Below are 21,312 nucleotides of genomic sequence, written 5' to 3' on the forward strand. Positions count from 1 at the left end.
ACTGAGAATAGCTCAATCCTGAAAACTATAATTTAAAATACCTTACTTTAAAATATTAAAGATACTTATGTTTTATTCCTCTTTGTAAAAGTAAAAATTCGCCTCCATGTACTTTTGAAAAGATAGAAATTAGATCCTCCTTCTCTCAACAGCCATTTCAAAATAATATGGAATAGTTTCGTAAAACCTGTTTAACCCAATCTGTTTTCTACTGTGCCTGGTACTCTATGTGTACCATATGAAAGACTCATTCAGAAGAGCTTTTACTAATGTCTCATTAACTAAACCTCGGTGCATAAAATAACATGCAACACACATATTAGAGACCCTTCACATTATGAAAATTACCAAACTCCTTAAAAACTTAAGAAACTCTCAGTTTATAATCCTTTATGCATTTGATATCTCAAATAGTAAACTAAAAATCTTAAGAGATTGCTTTAGTTGCTTTTCTAGTATACATAAGAAAGAGGTATGATTTCCTGGTTTGAATATGAAACTGGAAATCAAAATACCTTACAGGGTGAATCACTGCACTACGGGAACTGGCCAAATTGCACCAGCCTTCCCCCAGTACAAAGGAGATAATTTAATTTATGCTTAATCAATCAAATCTATTCAGTTCACAAAGTGTATGTGAAACATTTGGCTGCTGGGAGTGAGTTTTAGAAAGCAGTAAAGCACATGTTTAGCTACATGCTAGAATCAATTAAAATGGCATTACTAGCAACTGCAAAACTCAAATTCACTTCAAAATCTTTACTACAGGGCAACTCATATAGTATTGCTAGAGAATGGTATCAGGTAAAATAGAAACCAAAGGACATTACTAATTATAAGAAATAAGTACCCAGTTCTCCCTAGGCAAACAGAACTTGTATGATTTAATTTGAAAAAAGTGATGTATATAGTTCATAAGATTATACCATAGCAAAACACAGACCAGAAATATAAAAAATTTATAAGCTGGCTAAGGCCACTGACCAATTAAAAAAATTAATTCTAAAGGTAGGGATATTTTAATAGGGGCTTATAACTTACCAGCTTCTAAAATGACAGAAGACTTGAAACTAGTTTTGAGATACAGAAGACTGAAGTCTGCATATATACTGCTCTGACAGTTTAATTGAATCAAGATATCTACGGATGCACAGACAGTAAAACCAGATAAAGTGGAAAAAGGAATCTGTAAGCTATCAAATAAAGTATTGCCATTTGCATTACCTTAGCTTTTTAAGCAATTTAAATTCTCCACTTGGGTGTTTTTGTACATTTTAGAATATAAACTAATGCTCAGAAAGACACTTCTAGTTCTTTTCAGGCCCCAAATGACATGAACTTTGTCTTCACAACAGATTAGCATTTATAGTCAAATAAATGGAGAAGGAAAAGCTACCAGATGCACACCTATGGTATATTAGCTGTCCTCACACATTCAAATCAATCTCTCATCCTTTTTATAGAACTATCTTCATATAAGCTTTCAAAGAAAAATTAATCATGCTGACAAACCATTTATGAAAGACCACTACCAGGAGAGATAAACAACATTGAAAAAACAGAGATCAAAACCAGACACTAACAAAAAGACTATTATTTAACATGATTTCTTCCCAATCTCTCATGCATACCATGCAATTACCACAACTAACCCCATGTTCCTCAGAAAAAGCTGTCAATACATAAATTTTGAAAAAAATATCAATTCTTAATGTATGAATTGCCTTGTCTTTCTTGCAAAAGGATGGCTATTTCTGGCATTTTTTGCACAAAAGTTTTAACACAGTTTACCAAATCAGTCCTTCAATCTTCCATCAGCATCTGCAGTCAGCTACTGCTTTGGTTAAAGCATTCCCTTTCATTTTTATTTTAGGAGAGGAGGCACAAACTCAGAGAAAAGAGTTGTAAGTCCTGCAGTTTCAAATTCCTTTTGTAGCTCATTCAGTGTTGAATATTCTTTGACTTCAAACGTCTGAAACCTACAATGTAAAAGGAAAACTCATGAATATGCCTAGATTTGTCAGAATGCAATTATCAATTCTGTTACTTTTCTATGCCCAACAGTACTAAATTATACCTTTTATGCTGTGACTGTACATTTGTCTCACACAGTACGCTGATCATTTTCTCTTTGCATTTCTTTCCGCTTGAGTCCACATCTACCTTGGAAGTTTTCTGAAGAATCAAGTACTCCTAAATGAAAAAAAGAACATAATACTAAATGGCACCAAGTATCTTTGAAGTTTATTAAAATTCAAAAATCTATATGAAACATATTTTTTCAGAACATGGCAATCAAAATTTAAAAGTGCCCCTTTCAAAAAGCACATGACTGCTTCTATTCATCAGCTTGAAGTGAAGCAGTATTAAGTGATCCAGAGAATGTTTCAGAAGCCAGAACATTCTCCTCCAATATCACCACAAAAAACTGTCTAATGCAGTAGGAGTTCACAGACAAGAAACTCAAAGTCCAGGCGTGTGCTAAGAGCACCATGTGGTCTAAGCCAAGGAAAGAGACACTAATGAGCTAGAAACATGTCTGTCATTAATTTCTCATCACAAATTTTTTGTTAGCTGAACCTAGGAATATTACAGTCATGAAACAGAGAATTACAGTAGGAAGCAAAGCAATGCAGGCCATGTGTCTACAAGCATATCACTGGTTTCTTTCTCATGGAATAACTACTTAAGGAAAAGTACAGAATAAAGTTGTTGGGCCTTCCTACTCTCCTAAGACAAACACACACAAAATATTCAGACACATAGGTTCAGTTGTAAATCGATAAAATGAGTCAACATTCATTGTTCCTGCACCTTAATGTTGTTCTTGTCACCCTGAAGAAGAATCAATATTATCTTGCCCATGAACATCAGTCTTCCAGTCAGCCTTAGATCTGAAGCCCATTTTTCCACAGTTTTGGTGTATTTTGCCTTTGCTCTCATGTGATCTAAATGTAAAAGGAGCATCCAGGTCCCATCCTCTGTACTTGCTCGTTTTGACAAAGCAGTTTTTTCATTGCAAACAGTTGCTGATTGCTTAATGACATATTGAAGATGCTGCTGTATCCAAAGAATCAGATCATATACCATGGTTTCAGAAAGATGCTTCTTTGCTTGTTCAAGTAATTCATCTTTCACATCCATACATTGGGCCCTTGTAAGCTGGTCTGAGTTAACAGAAATATCTGGAAGTGTTGATGGATAATTGACTGGTAAATGGAATAACAGCTTTAAAAGTACATCTGTATCCAGCACCTCTTTCACACTGATTTGAATTCTAAATGTGATTCCATGTGTCTCTGGAAAACATAAAGAATAAACATTAACAGTCTGCTTCAAGTTCAAATAGACATTTATTATTAAGTCATGTTATTTTTTTTTCAATCGTCGTCAAATGACTGCTATTGTGTATTAAATAAGGACTTTGTGGAGTTTTGCAGGATGCAGGGTTGCAACCAACATCAAGGTATACTTGCAGGGAATCCGGAAATGAAACACTTCCATATCATGCAAGAAGGAAAGTTATCAACATTCTGAAAAGCACGAACACCTTTTGTCTCTTTCAAAGTCTACATAAGCCAGTAATAAAGAACTGTCTCTCTTAAAAACACTCCAACAGCAACTAGCAAGGGCAACCAAGACAGAGACTTTTCTGGATGGATTCAGCACTGCCCTAACTTTGCTCCTAGAGAAAACTATACAAGTTCTATCATCAATACCAGTGCAAGGCGAATAGACTTGTACTGAGTATTTTCTAAGTCAACCATGCAAGAGCACTTTCACACTAAGGAGAGACTTGGAAATTAAAGAGTCCCCTATAACTTCCAGAGAAACTAAATTAATTTTTGTCAACTTCCCTAAATTAACAACAGTTAGCCATCTGTTGTACATCTGACTCTAGATACTACATACATATATATATATGGATATATAAATATTTGTGTCGATGTCTGCATCTACTCAAAGCCTTTTGTTGGTCTACTATGGAACAGAATTATTTTGAGAGTGAAAAGGATACATACAGTATGAAGCAGGGTGGGCAACAGACCACATCCTTCTGATAAATCATATAATCAAAGATGCTGAATATTAAAGTTATATACAGTAATTGCTGCAATAAAAGCTTCTTGACTAAAAATGTTTCCAGAAAAATAATACAGAACTTCACAAAGTCAAAAGCAGGGACAAAGACCCAACTGCTTTTTGCCTCTGAAGAAAGAGGGTATCAGGTAAAAGATGGTCTTCCTCAGATGTTCTCTGCTTCACCCCTTCGATGCAATCGAAATGCTTCACCCCATTTCTTTAAAAAATTGCTAAAATGTCAGGTTGATTCATTCTATGAGGGCAGGAGCAGCCAGATTTGAAAGACAGGTGAGGGAAGAGCTAAGTTTCAGAGGAGTTCTTTTGAAGTGACTTGCCTTCTTGTCCCCCTATCTTATCTTACCTTCCTATCCATGACAGTCAGTTGAATTATGCTTGGTTGGGCTTGCTGATGCTGCTAACCAATCTCAGTAGTCTCTAAGATTTTTATACTTGAACACTATGAAATAAGTGAATGAGCCTAAAAGTGGCTTGGACAGACAGATGTATTTCAGAGAGCTTAGCCAAAGGCTTGCTAACAAAGCTGCTTCCTGGGTCATAAGATGAAGTCCCCATGTCAGAGAAGTAACAAAATAAAATAAGCAAGTTCTCCAAAACCAATAACCAAACTCTAGCATTACTATAAAGAAGCCTATAAACATCTAAAAAACATACTTATCTAAACAGAGTAAATCCAGTGCTGAAAGTAGCAGACACAAAATTAATTAAATGAAATCACACCCAACCATGCCCAGACCTGAAGGAACTACTGCCTCTGGTTCCCTGCCAATGGGACCTGGTCTCCTGGCTTCCAAGACCCAGTGAAAGGTCCCAGGCTATTTATAAAGCAAGTTTATTTCTCAGAAATGCCCTAGCCTTGGAAGAGACTGCAGTCTTCACAACATCCACCTGGCTGTGTTCAGCCCTCAACCATGGACAGTAGCTACACCAGAGGACCTCAAGCCTTCCCATTCTGTCTTCTGCTGCCCTAACATTTCTTACTGATCACCAGCAATGACAGCTCCTCTCCTGATACACTAGGCTTGGTACACATAACTACACACACAAGAAGAAAAGCCTGCCCAGCACCAACTGGGAACCCCAGCACCCTCCTGGCCACCACGGAGCATCTCCACACATATTTAAACACCATGCCACACACAGAGAGCTACTGCCAACCCACCCTCTTCCAGCTGCCCCTTAGACAGGGCAGCCACACCAGGTATATGTCCAGCTCAAAACAAGCTGCGCTTGGCTGAACAGTATTAGCAGTATTATATTCCTATTCATTAAACTTTTTAAACTATCTTGCCAATAAATTTTAAAACACACAGACTACAAGTGCATTAAAGACTACTACTTCTATGTCAGCTTAATTACAGTGACAGGAAAACCTGTTACCTTCCTGATACTCCTCCTAGGATTTTTTTGCTATCTTGTCATAACAGATCTCACCAGCTCAGAAGTAACTGAAGGATAAACAGGCCAACCTTGCCCCTTCTGCAAGGGCCTCCTGCAGCAGTGATCATATTCTTAATCTTGCAACAATCTCACATCTTGCCCTGTGATGATGAACTAATCTAAAGGAAGCAATACAGTCTTGCATCCCAAGGTGTATCACCCTGAGCCACCGTGAAAACCCCAGCCATGCTCATTTACATCTCCTTCAGAATTAACTTTTAAAAAGGAGAATGGGTTCAAAACACTGGTGGGGCTTCAGCATCTAAAGTTTATTTAAACACTCCAGCATCCATTTTCTGCACCAGCACTGCAGACAGCTGGCAGAACAAAGAGCAAACTACCGTAGCCCTGCATAACAAGGCTCTAAAGAAATATTTCCTTTGTTTGCACAAGCTACAAGGTCTGAGTTGTCTTCATAGCAAAATGATGATTATTTCTGAAACAAAAGGTTGGGTATGTTGGCATGTAAAGTGCTAATAAGACTAACCTTGATACATTTTAACTCATTTTCCCCCATAGCTGCATGCTTATCAGTATATTTAGCTCTAGCATACTTTGGATTTTTTCTTACGTTCCATGTCAACCAGAGATATATTCCCCCTCCTTTCCTGCCCAAAGGCATTTTATGCAACACATGCAGTCTATTTTTAAATTCAGAAAAGGGCACCTACTAACATACAAGCTTAGAATATATAAATGTACTTTTATAGCTAGCTTCGTGAGCAAAACAGAACAGATTAACAAGTAAATTAGGGATTTCTATCTGTAATACTAATCTTTGTCAATAGATACATAAGGTAAAAAAGATATGCAGTAATTAGTTTATTTAAATTCATCAATACATTGATTTTGTTAAATACATTTCATATTCTGAATAGTTCATTATTGAATTCCAGAAAGCCAAAATTTTTAGTATACCAAGACACCTGCAAAAGCATTTTCTTACATTCCTCAAAACCATAAATCCTCAATAGCCTCCTTTTTGATCCTGTGGATCTACACCCAAATCACTTTAATGTATTAGAGACAGCATAAATAACAGTCTTACCAGGAGTTACCTCTGTGCAGTTTGTCAATGACAATTTTTATGGCTTGAAGAGATAAAGCAAATGTAAGCTGATGAATACAGCAAAAATTAATTGTATACAAACTAAAGGATTCTGCAGCTCAAACATAAAAGCAAAGTAAATTGTCAAAGTGAGACAACCGCCAATAATAACTGTTGAAAATTATGTTTTCAATCCCAGCAGAAAATTATGAAAGTCGACCAGACATGAGTGATCTTAACATATCAAAAACACAAGCTGGCAAGGTCACATAAAATGAATATAATAGCCCATTCCCCTGTTTCTGTTGTGCACTTGTGCCACTTCACTTCATGTTCTAAGAAGATTTCTAAACCTTTTACACCTTAGTAACTTATGAGCACAAAATCATTTTCTGTGTATATGAAGCACAGAGAACGATGTGTGTAGATTTCTCCATTTTTAAAATACCACTCTAAATACCAATTAAAAAAATAAAAGTAAAGAATTACCTGCCTGTACTGGATCAAGAGGTGTGTCATGAAGATCTCAACACAAAACAATTCTGCCCTTATACTACCCCAGTTAATGTGCTCCATGAAGACACTAATGTCTTCATCCCTCTGAGGCCCTCTACACACAGAGATCTTTTCAAATAACCCCATGTGAATCTATTTCTATTTCAACAACTATTTTAAAAATCTATTTTTTCAGCTAATTCCTTAGAAACTCTATAAAGTAAGTCATAGTGTGAGGGGCAACCACATGTAATTTCACATCAAAACAGAGAAAATTTATTTCCAAAGAATCAGAGAATGGTTGAGGTTTGCAGGGACCTCTGGAAGTCATCTTGTCCAACCTGTCTGCTCACTCAGGGCCACCTACAGCTGGCTGCCCAAGGCAACATCCAGATGGCTTCTGACCATCTCCAAGGACAGATATTACAGAACCTCTCTGGGTAACCTGTGCCAGTGCTCAGTCATCCTCACAGAGGGAAAGCATTTCTCTATCCCAGTTCTTTTGGGCTGAATACACAGGCAGACAAAATCTGACTACTGGCCACTGGATCTGTTTTAACAGCATTCTCCAGAACTTTAGCGCAGTCCACCCATCAGGAAGCTACCTGCTGTCCATTGCTCCACTGGGGAGATGGGACGCACACTACAGCAGCACATCAGGGAAGCAGTGAATGATACAGAATATACACATATTCTGCATGTGTGTGCACAGGTATGTATCTCTAAAAAACATATAAAGAGATATCACCTCTATGATAGGCGTTAAGCAAAATTTACCTACGCTCTGTATCTGAACAGACATGCAACACTTGCATATCTGACCTGACACTTCCTTTAAGCCTGATAGCAACTGCTGTTGTACACTGGAATTCCAAAGATTTATTCTCCCTCGCTGAAGGGGCATCTTCACATCACTGTGATGGCACAGACTGATTAAGTCATCTCTTACAATTATGTTCTCATCAGCGGCCACCATGGCTGGTGCAGAAAATGTGAGTACAGGTACCAGTGCTTACTCTGCTCCTAGCCCACAGCATCCAGCAAACCTTCTCACTTTCCTACCTACAGCACACATGAAAGATCAGCCTTACTGTCCTGTAAAACCTACAGCCATACCTGTTGCTGAAGCCAGAGAACATATGGCATAAGGCCCAGATTATTACCCTATCCCTAAGAAAAACGACAGAGATTACCCACGGATTCTTGTGTATAGCAACACCTGCACCACTATGAAGTACTGCAGGATAAATACCCGGTCTTGTTACACGTGCAAGATCCAATTTTTTAATTACCCAAACAGCCCATACCCACGGCTGCCCTTCGACTACTTCAAGTTTCCGCGCACAGCGGGAATGAGGCAATATGGTAAATAAACGAATAGGACCCGCTAAATCTCATCCCCTGCAAAGAGGCCGCAGCAGTGACACACGGCAGGTCGGAGACAGGACAGAGGACACCCATCTTTGGCACAGCCGCTAACTGCAAGCCATTAAGTCGTTTCTGCCCGGCGTAACGAGACCCGGTTGAGCCTCGCGGCCCGGAGCACCTCTTCTCGGGACCGAGAGGTGGCTCCGGTGCAGAGCAGCAGCCTCCACTGCGCCGAGTCCCCCTCTGTCGGCTCTGCAAAGCCGGGCGACCCGCGGCTCGCAAGGGAGTAGCGCGACTGCCTTCACCTGAGACCGCCAGCACCTCGCAGGCGTCTGGCTCGCAGTAGATGGCGGCGAGAGCCGAGAGCTCCATCAGCGCCAGCTCCGACATGGCAGCGGCAGAAGCTGCGGGCCGGGGCGGTGCTCCCTGCCCGCGGCTGTCCCGGCCCCGCTGCCGCCACTCCGGCTCGCACCGCAGGGACGGTGCCGCTGCTGGCGAGGCCCTGTCAGCCCTCCGGCAGGCTGGCCCGGCTCTGCCCGCCGGCTCAGGCAAGCGCGGTGAGTAGCCGCCCGGCAGCCTCCCAGGCTGCGAGCCAGGACGGGCAGCAGGGGCGGCGGCGGCCGGAGCCGCCCGCCCTCGGCGCTGAATAAAATGGCCGCTCTCTGCGTGGGTGGTTTACCTCTTCAGGGAAGCGTATCATGCTTTTCGTAATTCCCCAAGTTCTTGTTGAAATAACGAGAAATATGGGAGTGCTGAGCTAGAAACGAGTGGAGAGGAGATGGGAGCTGTCAGAAGCACTGTCAGGTAGCAGCCCGTGCAGCTGTCAGAGGCTGCAGTGGAAATTAGCCTTAAAAGTGCCTCATTCTATTACAAAGAACTTTCTCTCCCCTGGTCTTTCCCCCTTCTCCTCATCCACTTTGCATATTCCATTTTACATGTTTAAATAAGAAAAGTCGATGTAAATGTCTTTTAAATTGACACTATCACAAAACATTGAGGTCCCTATGAATAAGCTACTGCACTCTGACATTTGCAAGTCATCAATTCAGTATAATGTCAGCTTGGTATTTTTCACACTATGAAAATACCAGCGTCATGTCAAAGATCTAAATTCCATCTTAATGTAATAAATTTTCTTGTATTCACAGACTAGTGAAAATGTTAAATACTTAAATGTGAAATGAACTTATACAGTTACAATCTGGCCTTCATACTCCATTATTATTAAATTGGAAGTCAAGATCTTGTTTTCCCTCCTTTTTTTAAAAATTCATTTCTTCATACATTTAGTGTTCAATACAATAACATTGGCCATACTTATTTCTCTAAATGGATGCCTTCCCATCAACACATGGCAAATAAAGTTCAAAAAAACCCCTGCTTTTTAGAGACAGCCTATATTAAACCTGCTCCAGCATCTTGTCATAAATCGATATGCCACTGGTGATACCAGTATTTTCTACTTTGCCTGACTAAGCAAACAGAATGCAACCTTTCATTTGTAGGTAAGACTAATCTTCCCAGTGTTACTTGCAAAAGCAGTGGCCTTTGTTTTCCACTCACTGTAATTATGGCCCGACTCAATTAGGTGTTGCATCAGCAACCACTAGTGATTATATATAAAACAGTAAGTTTAGATACATTTTTTTCTAATCTGAGGGGCAAAGAAGAGTGGAGGAGGAGACACAGTTGGAAAAAAAAGTCAATTGGGAACACTAGTCTACATCTTTTTTAGTGTCATTTCCATGCCAGCAACCCTGCCTTCCCAGCTACTACAACAGCAAGTGGTTCTAAAATCATGTACTCTTAGAAGGCATTACAGAACATCTAGGAAGATTAAATCACTGCAGTTGCCCATTTTGGGGTCACAAGACAATAAGGAGGAACCTATGGCCACAGCCACGAGTGACAGCTAACCTGTGCAACACCAATCACATACACTTTCAGCACTTCTGTGGCGCAGTTCAGTTCCTGTATTTTCTCCTGCAACATTGTTGACAGCTCTAATGCAGCCAGAATGGTATTTGTACCAGCTAAGACTGTTCTTAACTGAATTAAATAGCACCGTTTTTTCAGAGACCTAAGAAAGAAGCCATTATATCTGCAGTAACAACCATAAGTGTTACAGCAACAGTAGAAGTTTTCCCAGAGTGGCTTGTACAAAAATGGCTGAGAAAAAGCAGCATGAAAACCTGTAAAAATAACTCCAACTGAGCAAAACAGCAAAAGCTGAAAGAAGAGAATCAACCCCCGTAACTGACAAATGATAAAACATTGAGATTTTTTTTCCCTCTATATTCCAAAGTACAGTTAGTAGAAAAAGTTTCTGCATTTTTTGGCACAAATCATGTTTTTAAAATTTGAAATTATTCATCAACAAAATAAATTCATCAACAAAAAAATCATATTTAAAATTAAAACGGCCCACATGTGCACGGTCTAATGTTCAATTCAACATTTTCACGAGGTTTTCCCCTTTGCTTTCTGAAATAAGCAAATGAGTTCTCATTGAAATATAAAAAAAGCCGTTTCTAATTTTGAGGGAAAAAAAATCAGAGGAAAAAATATCTTCTATTACGTTTCCTTTTATGTATCTTAGAAGCAAGTTTTTCAAGGATTTGTGCTCTATCAGTGCTTTTTAAAGACTTGCATTTATCCTCCATGCATTAAACAGCTCTAAGTCAATTCCCTAAGACACTAAATGTTTTGGCAGATGGAAACTCATTTTGAAAGTCTACTAATGATCAATTAAAGCATTAGCTATCTCTATAGAGAGAGGTTTATGGGGTCACAGGCTTAGAAGTTGCAGGCAAGAGCAGCAACATGTTAAAAAAATCACTAAAACTTTCTGTAGTTACTAAATTGGAAAACACTGGAAAACAAAAATCACGACTTTAATGTTCCTATTTTAGAAGAGAGGCCATGATCCAAACTGAACATCAGCACAGGAAACTATCCTTTTACATTTTTGTAATGAGGTCTAAGTTTCAATAAATTTACATTATCCTTTGAAAATTGGATTAATTCTGACTCCAGTCATAAAAATACATACCCATGCTGCAAATATGCATATGTCCTGTGAGTAGCTCCCACCGGGATCAGTGGTTCACTAATAACACACCATTTCACACACACTCAAGGCCACATATTTAGGTCTTGAGTCAAGACTAAAACCCTGCCCACAAGTTTCTATCCAGTTTGATGTACAAGGCTGTAAGACCTCATGTGCAACTGTCACATTGATAAAACAATTTAAGATTATTTCTCTAGAAGACATCTTTTCTTGAAGAAGATGCACACAGAAGTGATGAACCATCTTATGCAACCTAAAAAGAATGCTTTTTACAAAATTTAAGACCTAGTACTACCATAGGTTCCTGTTCTTACAAACCTTGCTGAGAGAATCAATACTTATATGATTCACATACAGGTCTTCGCTAGAAATTTACCTTGTATAAAGTAAGACAGAATATTAAATAGAACACATTTTCTTTCAGTGAAAGTAAAACTGCATGAAGTTGCATGCTAAAAATTTGAAAAAGAAACCATCCATGTTATGTCTTTAAAAATAACATAGGTAAAGATACTTGTGTCATGAGTTCTGCTGGTAGGGGAAGGTGTAATACTGATGATATAAGCACAGCCAGCATTATGAGTAGTATATTCTATCCTCAAAATAAGTTCAGCTTCCAAATCAAGTACATCTGCTTGTGGAACTCTGCAACGTCTATTTTCCTCCAGGTGTAACTAAGGGGAGACATCATTTAACTTAGTAAATGTCAGGCAGAGATCTTTTAAACAAGTAAAAGAGAGGTGTTGTTAAAATGGGCATTTCTACCTCCTATAAAACCCAGAAAATTAGGAGGAACGCAAAAATTAGGCAGTGCCCCTTAGTTTACAAGTTCCCCTAACTTTCAGTTGCTGAGCTATAGAAACCTTCTTATCTGTGCCTTTGTTTTCAGCTTTGAAACATCAGCTATTATTCCCCCATAATTTGACACAAGAGTTAAAGGAAAAAAATGGGATTGCATAAGAAGACAATTTATGATCATTAACAGAGCACCAAGAGATCTTCTGCCACTCCCTCACCTTGTGGAGGCAGAACAACATTCATCATAATTTAGACTCTAAGTATTATTTACAGAGCACATATAAGTCCTGATAGTAAAAACACCATGTAAACATTAGACAGCATTGTTTCCCCATTTCACACTAAAGTAGTATACTTCTTTCAAATAATAATTAAAAAAATGCTAACACAGAGTATTTTGCTTTGGCAGTAAAAAAGAGCAATAACCAACAATGGACACAAATGCCTTATCAGCAAAACGCTCCCCTTTAATCCAGCCTAAACAATAGTTCTGCAATTAAAACATTTTCCCAAAGGATAAAGAACCATAAATATAAATTATTGGTTTTCAAGTTTGCATGAGAATTCTGACACCTCTCTTCTGAGAAATAGTAAGCTGCCAACAACATGCATAAAATAATCCAAACCTAGCAGAGAAAACTCCATGCTTCCATAAGTCCTACAGCTTGTAGAAATTAGTGGGTTTTATTTACACTTTAAAGAGCAAGAATTATTTAAAAAGACAATTCCATGCATTCTTTCTCTTCAGAAGTTAATTCATACTCAGAATGAATATATCTGTCATTATCCACTTCTGTTATGAAACCTGTCCTTTTGGATGGCAAACACTTGAATTTAGTCCTTGTTTTTTTGGTCCTGTATTTACTTAAAATAATACACATTCAAGGAATTCAAGGATGTGATTACTTGTACTAACACTAGCAAGAGCTCACCTTAGTAATTCTTTCAGCTGAAAACACAATCACCAAGTACCAAAATTAACAAAAGTATATTTATTTGATTTTCCTTTTTCTTTGATGACAAAGTAGTACACTTCATTAACAGTAGCACAGAAAAGAAAAACTTTGAATCTCTGTGAGATGGAACATAACAGAAGATGGGAAACTCAGAAAGCAGCACGTAGCACCTTTCACCAGATTTAGCAGCAATTGCAATTTCCATAACACATTCAACATCACACTTCCAAAATCAACAAACTCATTCTTTTGAAGCTTCTGACTAACTCCCTACACTGGTGGCAACCAACCAAAACCTCTCCAAAAAGCAGTAAGCCTCAGTCTGTATTCATAAAATAGAGCAGAGCAGCTCAGACACGCTTCATACAAGCTCACACACTTTGTTATTTATCTCATACCTATAGACTGCATACTCAAGTAGTTGGTTTGGTTTTTTTGCTCCTCACTATTTTTCATTTATATAAATGAATCACAAAAAAGGTGAAAAAGGAAAGAGGAAAGTGCATAGGGGTAAAAGCGTGATTTTCCCCTAGGAGTCTTGACTTCTGGGCAATATTTATTCCTATCATGTAGAACAATTGCCTCTGAAGTGGGAACCACTCATCTCACTACTACCTTTAAAGTATAGAAGCTTCCTTGAGAATTTTTTTCCTAAATAAATCACTTTACTGAAACAGTGAAGGGCTTTCTGTCAGGAAAACAAAACAAAAAAAAGCTTCCAATGTCAGTTCAAAATAACCATTTTTGGAAAATGAATGTACAGCTGGCTCCCAGTTAAGGTTGTGAAGTTTCATGCAGGAAGCTTCTTCTGCTTTAGACACTACAATTTGACACCCTTATTTCCTCCCATTGCCAAGTGTTCTGCAAGGAGGACTCACTCTCAAGAATAAAAGCCGAAAGGAAGGAATAAATTAAGTTTAGGGATATGTGGCACCTGAAATTTACAAAGCCGTTTAAAGCTAATACTGTTGAAAACCTGAAAAAAAAAATATTAGCTTCCTTTATTGAACACAAACATTAATCAAATCTTTATGCCACACAGAATTAACATGCATCACTCTTAGAAAACACTCAAATCAACCTTCCTGACACTTTTAATACCCTTTTAGCCAAGTCATACATACATATATGTATGCCTCACTATAATACACAGACACACGTATGACTCAGTAGTCATACACCCTTGTGTGATTTCATATTGTACAAGAAAACCCATCATGGTACAACTGATGAAGCAAAGATGCAAAATACAAATGCACTGCATGACAGTTTCAGTAAGGCTTAATTCTGTCCTGAATGCATTACATGAGAAACACAGTAAAGACATGAAAATACTAAAAGTATACAGTATTCTTACTTCTGAAAACAATCCTTTTAAATACTCAAATAGCCATTAAATATCAACTTTATCTTTTTCTAGAAATCTTGCTTTAAAAGTAACTGACAGATGTTATTCTGTTTTAAGATAAACTGCAAATTCATGCATGAGTATATTTTTTGAATTTTCAATTTAATATACCTTTGAAAACACTCATACTACACTATACTTCCTTTAACAGAATAAACTTGACTAAGATTTTCTCAGGAAGCATGTATTTGAACAAGTGCCTATGTGAAAACAAATATATAGGTTTATATATTCAGTAAAATATGCAATCTGAAACCATCCAGAACTTTTCATCATCACCCAAGTATCCAGTCACTGTGACTATGAGAAGCCGTCTAGGAAGTTTCAAGTTTTCACTATTAAATAATATTCAAAACCCCAGTCAGAATCAGAAACCTAATATATTTGGTGCACCTCTGGAGTCATGAAATGAAAAGGTGGCAAGCTTACACAGAATCCATGACAAACTAAGAAAAGATTTCTCAGCTCCTAAGAAAATTAGGATACACATTTTTGCTGCTATAAGTTTATTATTTAATTCAAACCACCATAAAGCATAGGTGTACTTAACAACAGATTTCCCCATCCTCCATTCCCAACCCCAGTGAACAATAGTGATGATTAAAACAATGACAGCTGCAACACACTTCTGTTTCAAGTCCTAGTATTCACCTATCCTTAGACAAGAAGAAAAGTTGTTTGCTTGTTGACTACAGACCACAGAAGCAGTTATGAAGTCCACCGCCACCAGGCTACCTTCATTCTGTCCCACACAGCCGAAAGAGAGTCAAAAGCAGGGCGAACATCCAGGACAGTGAACTGGTAGTTCTTATCTACTGCTCCACCATCATAGTAATCAATAACATACCGTACTTCTTTACCACATCGGTCAACAATCCAATCATGTCTGTCAAAGGGAAGTTCGTACCTGGAAGACAAACAATAGACCATGTAGAATATTTTAATGGGTATTATGAACCTGGGAGAGGGAGTGGAAGTCCTATTTAAGACTTTATTCAGATACCGGCATAAGATACCCACTAGTACTTCTATCTTGTGGTCATTATAACTTAGAATTTCAGTTCTGAAACAACTTACAATTCTACACTATGTTTTCAGACACATTTTCCCACCCTCCCACTTCACTGGAAGACACTTCCTCCCCACGTACCCCATCCATGAACGTATTCTGGCTCTTGGTGAATACTCCTTTGCTTTGCCTCCAAACCGCATTAGTGATGGTCCACATGGACACTCCCTGCACGCACAATTAGGAAACAAAGTAGTTATGTTTCCTAACAGCTGTATTTTCAGAGTTGAAACAACTATGGTAATTTTAGTAACGGAAAAACTTAGCAGGATAAAGAACAATAGAAGAAATAAATTACTAGTAATCTAAACAAGCTCTGTTCCTTTTTTAAAGGTTGCTGACAGCACATAATGCTGGTATGATAAAGTGCTTTCGATGTGCTCCACACCATTGTTCAAATTCATCAATAGAGCAGTTCTCAGCAAATCTAGTCTACAGATTTAATACATTAAAGGAAAACATTAAAGAACAGAAAATTATAATCCAGATTACTGTGTAACAAAGACTACAGAATTTCAGAGAACAATTTCTACATACAAAATGCCTAACTAGTCTCTGTCTTCTAGGAACAAGAACTATACTTAGCTAAAACGTGACTGGTTTAAAACAGTCACTTTTAATACAATTTTAAATTTTTTATATTTTCATTTAAAATATTTTCAATTTCAATTAAGTTATTACCAAACTGGCAGATTAGCAAGTTAATTTCTCCAAATTCACATTAAACACACACCACCAAAATAGTCATCAGTTTTACACACATCATCAAAATGCTCATCAGTTTTATTAACACAGTAATTATTCAGTTTAACTAAAACTGTTCTTGATAATCTTCCTCCATATTAATAAACATGCAGGCTCCTAGAGGACGGTATTTTTTCAAGCGTATCAGTACCTGAATACTTCTGCAAGAACTAGAATTAGACATTCTACTTTTGAAGAATTACAAAACCAAGAGCCAAACCAAAGGATTTGCTTTCCATGTCAATATGTACATACACAGCATGAAGAGCTTCCCACTTCAAAATCTCCTTCCAAGCTTGCTCATTATTTTGGTTGTGAATCTTAATGATGTTGGTCATGTCTTCACTTGTTATGTCATCATCTTTCCATCTCCACCTAAAAAATAAGAATTTGAAAACTGTTTACATGTATTACAGAATAACTGCTCCACCTTTCTCAGCTTACCTGGTAAGATTTTAAATCAAGAGATACAAGGTTTTCTGCAAATACATATATTATGTATGGAACTCTCTGACTGATCTGCTCAAGCATCTTGAGAACCACTTCATTTTCTGTGTTTAGTGTAGTTATCAAAGCTATCACAATAGAGAACCACAAATTCTAGTTAACTATGTGAACAGCTTAATTGAATCAGAATATTACCAGAGTATGCAAACACCAGCACATCCACAGCATTCCTAACATGCTTAGGAAAAATCCCCTTTGCATTCCTAATGCACTGAAGTCCTGTATCCATTACATTTTGCATATGCTTAGAAATGCCTTTCACCTCTCCGCCCCAACACCATGACTATGTATGTGCTTCCTTTTCTAGAGGGTAACACTGATCACATTTAATGTTCACAGGATCAAAACTTTGGTGTTCAATAAAAACTGCTTATGACATATTCTTTAAAATATTGATACTCAGAACAAAGAATCACTGTTGTTTTAATAGTAACTATTTTTACAGTTGATCTGTTTGAGAATGACAGTTACATAAGAATGAGGAAACAGCAGCATGTAAGGTTTTTTTAAGCCACAGGATGCATTTATCATTTGATTAGATCTTGCCTACACTGAATTTTTGCAAAGATGGCATGTATCTACTTGCAGGAAAAATTTCACATTTTTGTGAATTTTTTGAAGTTACATGTTTTCCTAATCACAAAACTTTTACTATTGGCTTATAGAATTGGCTTATAGAATTTTACTATTGGCTTACAGAAGCTTGGGTTTGAAATCTGGCAATCATGCAAAGTTTGTCTCTACCTATGCACTGACTTTTAAGAAAAATTTCTGAGCTAATGGCACTTGCCAGACATTCCCACTGATCACTAGAAAAGACATGGTCTTTGAGACTAGTTCCCCCTTTAAAGTAAAGTAATTTATAGAAATAATAATTTTTAAGAGTTAATTATGTGCTGTTAGAGTCCAAGAACTCTTAAACAGTATTGATTAATAATAGCTAATGTTATTACTTCATGAATTTCAGACTCATAGACGTGCATCTGATAATTCACAGTGTAGTTACCCTTTTCTTAGCATGGCATTCCAGAACATCTGCTCTGAAGGGTAGACCCATTTCTTGTCAGAATGTGCTCTGGGAATGGAAGATTCTTCTCTAACTGTTGACAAGGGAAATGGTTGATCTGGGGATGGCTGCTGATTAGGAGGAGGCATCTAAGAAGCAAGGAGAATAAACAGCATTTTAGTTAGAATTACTTTTATGTTACAGTGCTTGAAAAAAATCGAAGCATAATTAATCAGCTGCTACAAACTATATAAACCCACTAAAATTCTCTTTCTTCTTTGCAGTAAAACTCTTCACAATACTTTGGCATCTGAAGACTAATGTCCCCTACGCAGTGCCTTTGGAAATGAGAGAAAATCTTGGAGAAATTAGAATCAGAACTTAGCCACAGCAATTATTACACAGAATTTAGAAACTACTGATGTAGCATAAAAACCATGAATGTAACAAACAGATGGCAAAAGATATTTACAAACTGAAAATCCATCTTTTACCAAAAAAATGTAAATTTGAAAAAAGAGAATGCTAAATAAGATGGAACATGGTTTTCTACAAGTATTTGCATACAAAATGAGAAAAAGTGGTGTTAAAAATTTTAAAATAACAGTAATTGTTAGAGTTTCTACCTTATTATCACTGTTTACATTTTGGGGATAGTATTTCTGGAGAAACAAGACTAAAGAAAAGATCTGAACTAAGCAAATGTTACCATATTACTAGGATCTATGTCGCCTTTCACTTGAGATGCACCAGACTTCATTGGACATGCTACAAATTCATAGGCTCTTTCCTGATGTGCAGGAACATTGTCTCTGTTCTCAGTTCTATGATCAGGAGTCTTCATGTGTACTGGACAACCTGAAATGCAGGAAAAAACAGCACAGATTTTACTGCAGAATGCTACCCCTAAGACATGTCAGGAAATGGACAGTTCATATAAATACAAACTGGTATTCCTTCTGAGCTTGGCAACAGTTTTGGCTAGTCTCTTTCCTGCCTACTTTAGGACCCAGCACCATGGTAATACCTGTAATTCTTATGTAGTCCTTGAATGCTCATTCCCACCCCACGCTGGCCCCTATGCTGAACCATTTCCACAGCAATGTTAATGCAACATGTGCCGACCGTGTCCCACCCTTCTGCTGCCTTTTTCCAGCTACATGTTCTCTAATCACATATTTTTTTCAGTCTGTTCTCTGTAAGTTTGCTTCTCAGGTATAATTACCGCTCATCTTTTCCTGATGCATGGGACATTCTGAAGGTGGAGACGCCGTCTCGTGTTGCTTGGATGCGTTCGGTGAAGGACTCGCGGGAGCCGGGGAGGACGCAGACAAACCCATGGCCTCCGCACACTCGTTCTTTTTAGATTAAGTTCCTACAGACAAAAAGGAAACAACCCGTAACACAAACCTACACTCGCGAATAGAAGTGCTAATACGTTGCTACAGCAGACATGAAAAAATTACACTTAACATCATTTTAAGCAACAAACATCCCGCCTAAACGGTAAACTGCAGCACCTACCGGGGCTGTCAATGAAGGAGCCGGGGCTGGACAGGAGCAGCGAGGGGTTCCCCGCCGGCACTGCCCGCCGCCTGTCCCCGCACGCCCCTCTGCTCACACCCCCAGCGCCAGGTCGCCCGCCCGTCCCCCCCAAACCTGACCCAGCCCCGCACAGGACACCGACACCTCCCCCCCTCCTGAGGGCAGAACGCACCTCACGCACCACTCGCGAGGCCGCCGCACCGCTGGACGCACCGTGACCGACCCGGCAACCGCCTGCCGGGGGCAAGGTCAGGACCGCCCCCCCTGCTCAGCCGGCCCAGCACGGCCCGGCACGGCCCGGCCCGACCCAGCGGTGTCTGCGCCGCCCCTCAGCACCCGCCTCCCACGACGGCGCTGCGTCCCCACAGCCGCTGCCGCCGCCTCCTCCCCTCAGCCCGGTCCGGCCCGGCCAGCGCCTCCGCCGCGGGGTCTGAGCTCAGGACACCGCCACGCCCCCGTCCTCGCGAGGACAAGGTGTTGCCGGCCCGCCCCGCGCCTGCGCGCGCCACCGTGACCCTGCCCGCCCGGCGCGAGGATCGCGCGGCGGCAGCGCGGGAACTGCGGGGGGGCGGGGCGTGACGGAGCGGGGCGGAGCCGAGGGCACCGAGCGGGATCTGTGCTACCCCAGGCTGCTCCCGGGTACGGTTCCGCCGGAACAGGAGGGGTGCTGGGCCCGCCTCGCCGGGGGGATACAGAGGGAGGCGCCGGAGGGCTGCTCGCCGCACGTTTAAGAGTACGAAAGTTGTTGCGAAATTTGTCAGCAACAGTGAATTTTAGGTACTGAGGCTTACGTGTAATTGCTGCACAGCTGCGTTAGCATTAGCTATGCGTGATCTTAAGTTGCGGTGTGATTGTATTTGTGGAATTACTATCCCCCACTACTGTCCCTATTATTATCCCTTACTGTAAATGATTTGTAGAAAGTACAGGATAAATACTGAATGTACTCGCAGTATCAATCAATACTGCAAAGGTGTTAAGTAGCATGAAACTTAAGGAGATTTAAGGAACCTTAAGATAGTTTTTAAGCATAAGCTAGTCAACAAACAAGACTAAGACTTTTAATATTTACTAAGAGTACTCATCATAGACATACAGTGATTAGAACTGATAAATAGTTTTTGACGTTTTCAGTCGAGAATTAAAAATAAGGAAGAAAGCTAAGCTTCAAGTAGCCCAGGTTATTCTGCTAATTTTGGAGGAAGAAAATCCAAATTCCAATCTGAAAGGGGGGTTTCTTGCACCCTCAATACGTATTTTGGTGTTAAGAAAAAACCAACTTATTCTGATTTGTTTTGAAAAATATCAGAAAGGTTAATAAAGACAAATCCTAAACTACACTATTTCAGATTATATAGTTACTTGAATTTAAAAGCTTTTATACATTCCAAGTGGTTTTAACATGTTCATATACCGCTTTCGAAACAGGATCTTTCATACAAACAAGGACATTGCCATCCAATTTTATAAAATAATATTATAAAGCAATATCAACTATCTGTCCTTTCACTTATTTATGCACTTCTATGGTCTTTATTATTGTGAGAAAATTGTTCCCCACCCTTTCTGGATGCAGGAATTATTAGCACAGCATACACCGAGAGCCTGGAGTTAGGGAAGTGGCACCACGTCAGTAACTGAGTCTCTATGCTTTAGAACACACTGTGATTGCCTCCATCGTTGTCCAAGTTTTAGAGATTTCAGCAAAGCCAAATATGCCTGAAACTGCTTTTGCAGCAACAACTTTGCAAGCA

The 21,312-nt window shown here is 39.1% G+C and overlaps 2 protein-coding genes across 5 annotated transcripts; both read right to left on the reverse strand.

Moving 5' to 3' along the window:
* Positions 1-239: 239 nt before the first annotated feature.
* Positions 240-9,049, reverse strand: RWDD3 (RWD domain containing 3). Its single transcript, XM_030455457.1, has 4 exons — positions 8,758-9,049; positions 2,815-3,299; positions 2,078-2,193; positions 240-1,979 (listed from the first exon to the last, which is right to left on the reverse strand). The coding sequence occupies exons 1-4, from the start codon at positions 8,840-8,842 to the stop codon at positions 1,865-1,867; spliced, it is 801 nt and encodes a 266-aa protein (XP_030311317.1). The 5' UTR covers positions 8,843-9,049; the 3' UTR covers positions 240-1,864.
* Positions 9,050-13,300: 4,251 nt separating this feature from the next.
* Positions 13,301-20,024, reverse strand: LOC103525873 (cytochrome c-type heme lyase). Of its 4 annotated transcripts, none has more exons than XM_030455295.1 (7): positions 19,731-20,024; positions 19,239-19,388; positions 18,723-18,871; positions 18,014-18,162; positions 16,756-16,875; positions 15,838-15,924; positions 13,301-15,594 (listed from the first exon to the last, which is right to left on the reverse strand). In XM_030455295.1, exons 2-7 carry the CDS (start codon positions 19,351-19,353, stop codon positions 15,396-15,398), a joined length of 819 nt encoding a protein of 272 aa, XP_030311155.1. In that variant the 5' UTR covers positions 19,354-19,388; positions 19,731-20,024; the 3' UTR covers positions 13,301-15,395. The 4 variants fall into 4 exon arrangements, with proteins under 4 accessions (XP_030311155.1, XP_030311158.1, XP_030311156.1 ...); XM_030455298.1 differs by having other exon boundaries at positions 19,899-19,950; XM_030455296.1 differs by having other exon boundaries at positions 19,772-19,891.
* Between the last annotated feature and the right edge of the window lie 1,288 nt (positions 20,025-21,312).

The sequence above is a fragment of the Calypte anna genome, chromosome 8 (genome assembly GCF_003957555.1).
Source record: "Calypte anna isolate BGI_N300 chromosome 8, bCalAnn1_v1.p, whole genome shotgun sequence".
NCBI classification, from domain to species: Eukaryota; Metazoa; Chordata; class Aves; order Apodiformes; family Trochilidae; genus Calypte; species Calypte anna.